At 35.0% G+C, this 3,265-nt stretch overlaps 1 protein-coding gene across 1 annotated transcript; it reads left to right on the top strand.

The window, feature by feature from the left end:
* The first annotated feature begins 1,923 nt into the window (after positions 1-1,923).
* On the top strand, positions 1,924-2,890 carry LOC147808255 (uncharacterized). The gene has a single exon (XM_087166307.1). It carries the CDS (start codon positions 2,039-2,041, stop codon positions 2,888-2,890), a length of 852 nt encoding a protein of 283 aa, XP_087022433.1. The 5' UTR covers positions 1,924-2,038.
* Positions 2,891-3,265: the final 375 nt, after the last annotated feature.

Genomic DNA, 3,265 nt, shown 5'->3' with positions numbered 1-3,265 from the left:
TATTCTAAAACCCTCATAAGTTGACCAGAAAAAGAAAAAAAATTCAGAAAATTTTCTATCATTTTGGCAATGAATGTCAAAATTTCACTTGTTTGGTGAAATAGTGTAAAAAGCTAATCTAATCCCTCTTGTGAGTTGACCATCAGGGGAAACTGTAGGGAGTCAGCTTTTGACCATTTCTTTAATCCGTTCATTGAAAACAGGAGTGTTAGTTGAAAAGTTGCTCTTCCAGTTGCAATAGTGAGCATTTGAATAAATGAATGCTCTGAAATATGCTTTGATCCTTTATTTATGGTCTTTGATCTTTAAGTGTAGTAAATAAATTTTAAAGTTTTCCAATAATTTTATTTTGTTAAAATTTTCAAATTACATGTTTTCGTGTTCTGATATTTAAAAAAATTATTTTTATTAAACACTTTACATGCATAACTTACGAAATATTTTTTTTTTTTTTAAATTAGTTAAATATTAGAATTTTATGTATCAAGTTGAAGTTCATTCAGGTTTAAACACATTTCTTAATATATTAATTTGGATATTTTCTGAATGAAATTTTTAAGTAAAGTAAAAAAAAAATTAATATATAGCAACATGATATAGGAAACGAAAAAGTAAACAAGGACCCACCCCCTCTATAAGTTGACCACTTGTCTAAGTCGACCACTTAAACAATGCACCACAAGTGGTCAACTTACACAAGTTTTACTGTAAATAGTAACCCATAGGGCCACATTTTGGGCCCCCTATTAAGCCTATAACTATTTCGTCTGGTAGGGTACACCTAGTATGTGGTACCAGTTTGAATATTATGGGTATAAGGTGAGATATAGGAACATGTAGCAATACTGAATATTAACTTCGAATTTAATCATCTTAACGTTATTATATATATATATATATATATATATATATATATATATATATATATATATATATATATATATATATATATATATATATATATATATATACATACACAGTAACATATTAAAATTTTTCTTGTGTTGCTCAAATTCGGAATTAGGTGATATTACGTTACGTTTGTATAATATTGCGGTGCTCGCCACTCTCACCAGTCTTACCGCCAGCTTGGCGATTTAAGATCTTCAGGTAAAAGCAACCCTGTGATCCTAGTGATATATATTCTGTCCTTCAGAGGAAGAACAGCCACTTACCTTTTCAACTTTTTCACTAGCTAGCTTGGTCGCAGGACGACCCATAATGTTTAATTTAGTTTATGTTATATTGATGTTTGTGTTCATGAAATAAATATGCTTTAAGAGAAACCCGCATTTCGTACTCACTTCAGTGGTGACCCGAACGTGATGTGAACACGCCTACCTAGGCAGTAACGCCCACTTCGTTATGAACACGCCTACCTACGCAGTATCGCCTACTTCGATGGATGATCCACATTGAACAGTTGACTTGCTACTTGTGACTGCATCATTATCCACCTCCTCACGCAGTTGCTACTCAGTCTCATCTCGATCACGCACAACGTTGGCCTGCATACACTCGACTGCTAAAGGCAACACAGGAGCGACTACGACCGTGAAGTTAATAAACCTCTCACATTCAGCACTCAAAAAGTACGGTGATCTTAATACAGCTCTCCCGGCTCAACCGCACAAAAAAAAACAGCAATGATTCAACTAGTGGTATTCATTCATCGAATTCTATCACAGATATAATTCTGGTGGGGGGGTACCTTTTCATAGATGAAGGTTGGCATGGTCTGTAACTCCGCCCCCACACTGGACTTCGTAACATGCTAAAATCAACTTTCATGGAAGAACCCTTGGATTATACTGTATGAATTATGGCATTACAAAGCTAGCTGGCGACGATTCAAGTATGTTTTTATGGTCATAAGCTTGGTTTAGGTATGCAATTTCTCCCTCTTAGTCATTAAGTTATCAGTGGTAGTATTTATATTTAGGTAACTAGTCAATTCTAAACTTAAAATGCTTGTCAAATTACGTTAATACATGAATTAGTTTTAGCTGTTTAAACTTGCTTCTATTTAAAGTTCAAAATGCCAAATGAAGGTGAGCAGAATCTTGCCGAAGCACAAATTGCTCGTATAGCTGTTAAACTACCACCAATATGGAGAAATAACATCAAACTTTGGTTTGTTCAGGCAGAAAGCAATTTTGATTTATCAGGAATTACTAACGACCAAACTAAATATAACAATATCATTGCAGCAATAGACCCAGAGACTTTATCAGCAGTTTCAGATATTTTGTTTAATCCTCCAACTGCAAATAAATACAATACTCTTAAAGAAAGACTTATCGCGGAATTTACAGACTCTGAAAGTAAGCAAATCCGTAAACTTCTTTCTGAATTACAATTAGGAGACGACACACCGTCCCATTTATTGAGGAAAATGCAAACGCTGGCAGGTACATCTTTGAATGAAGATTTTTTGAAAACCTTATGGCTGCAGCGTTTACCATCAGAGATACAAACAATTCTTTCCGTTAGCTCAGAGTCGCTAGAAAATTTAGCTAAGCTAGCGGATAAAATAGCCGAAGTTAGAACGGATTCCCTTCCAAATGTTTGTGCAACGAATAACGCCACGAGTTCGAATCCCTTACTCTCAGCAAAAACACGAGAAAATCCGTCAACATCGAACCCGCTATATCAGGAAGTATGTGCACTTCGCCAGCAAAATGCTGCACTTAGCCAGCAAGTTGAAAAATTTTCTCGCGAGAGATCACGCAATCGTTCTCGAACAAGATATAATAATTTTCGTAGATATACATCTAGCTCTAGGGATCGGAAAAGATCGTCTGAAATCTGTTTTTATCATTCGAAATTCGGCCAAAAAGCTAGAAAATGTTGTTCACCGTGTTCATACAACAATAACCAGGAAAACTAAAGCCGGCTGTCGCTATTACAGCGACAAAAGATCCGACAGCCGTACGTTCGTGTCGCTTATTTGTATATGATAAAAAAACTCATTTAAAATTTTTAGTGGATTCAGGTTCAGATGTGAGCTGCTTGCCCGTCCCAAAAATGATTAAAAATTTACATCCTGGTCCCTTACAGTTAACTGCAGCTAATAATTCAAAAATTTTTACCTACGGAAGTAAATTATTGAACATTAATTTAGGATTACGAAGAGACTTTAAATGGAAATTTTTAGTTGCTACGGTGCCTATTCCAATTATAGGAGCAGATTTTTTAGAGCACTTTGGACTGTTGATAGACCTAAAACGTCGTAAATTAATTGATGGTGTCACTAATCTTTCTT

Source organism: Parasteatoda tepidariorum, chromosome 6 (genome assembly GCF_982258835.1).
Source record: "Parasteatoda tepidariorum strain Cologne lab strain chromosome 6, Ptep-v5.0, whole genome shotgun sequence".
Lineage (NCBI taxonomy): Eukaryota > Metazoa > Arthropoda > Arachnida > Araneae > Theridiidae > Parasteatoda > Parasteatoda tepidariorum.
Note: the sequence above shows the minus strand (reverse complement) of the source record. Positions and strands in the feature narration are given on the sequence as shown.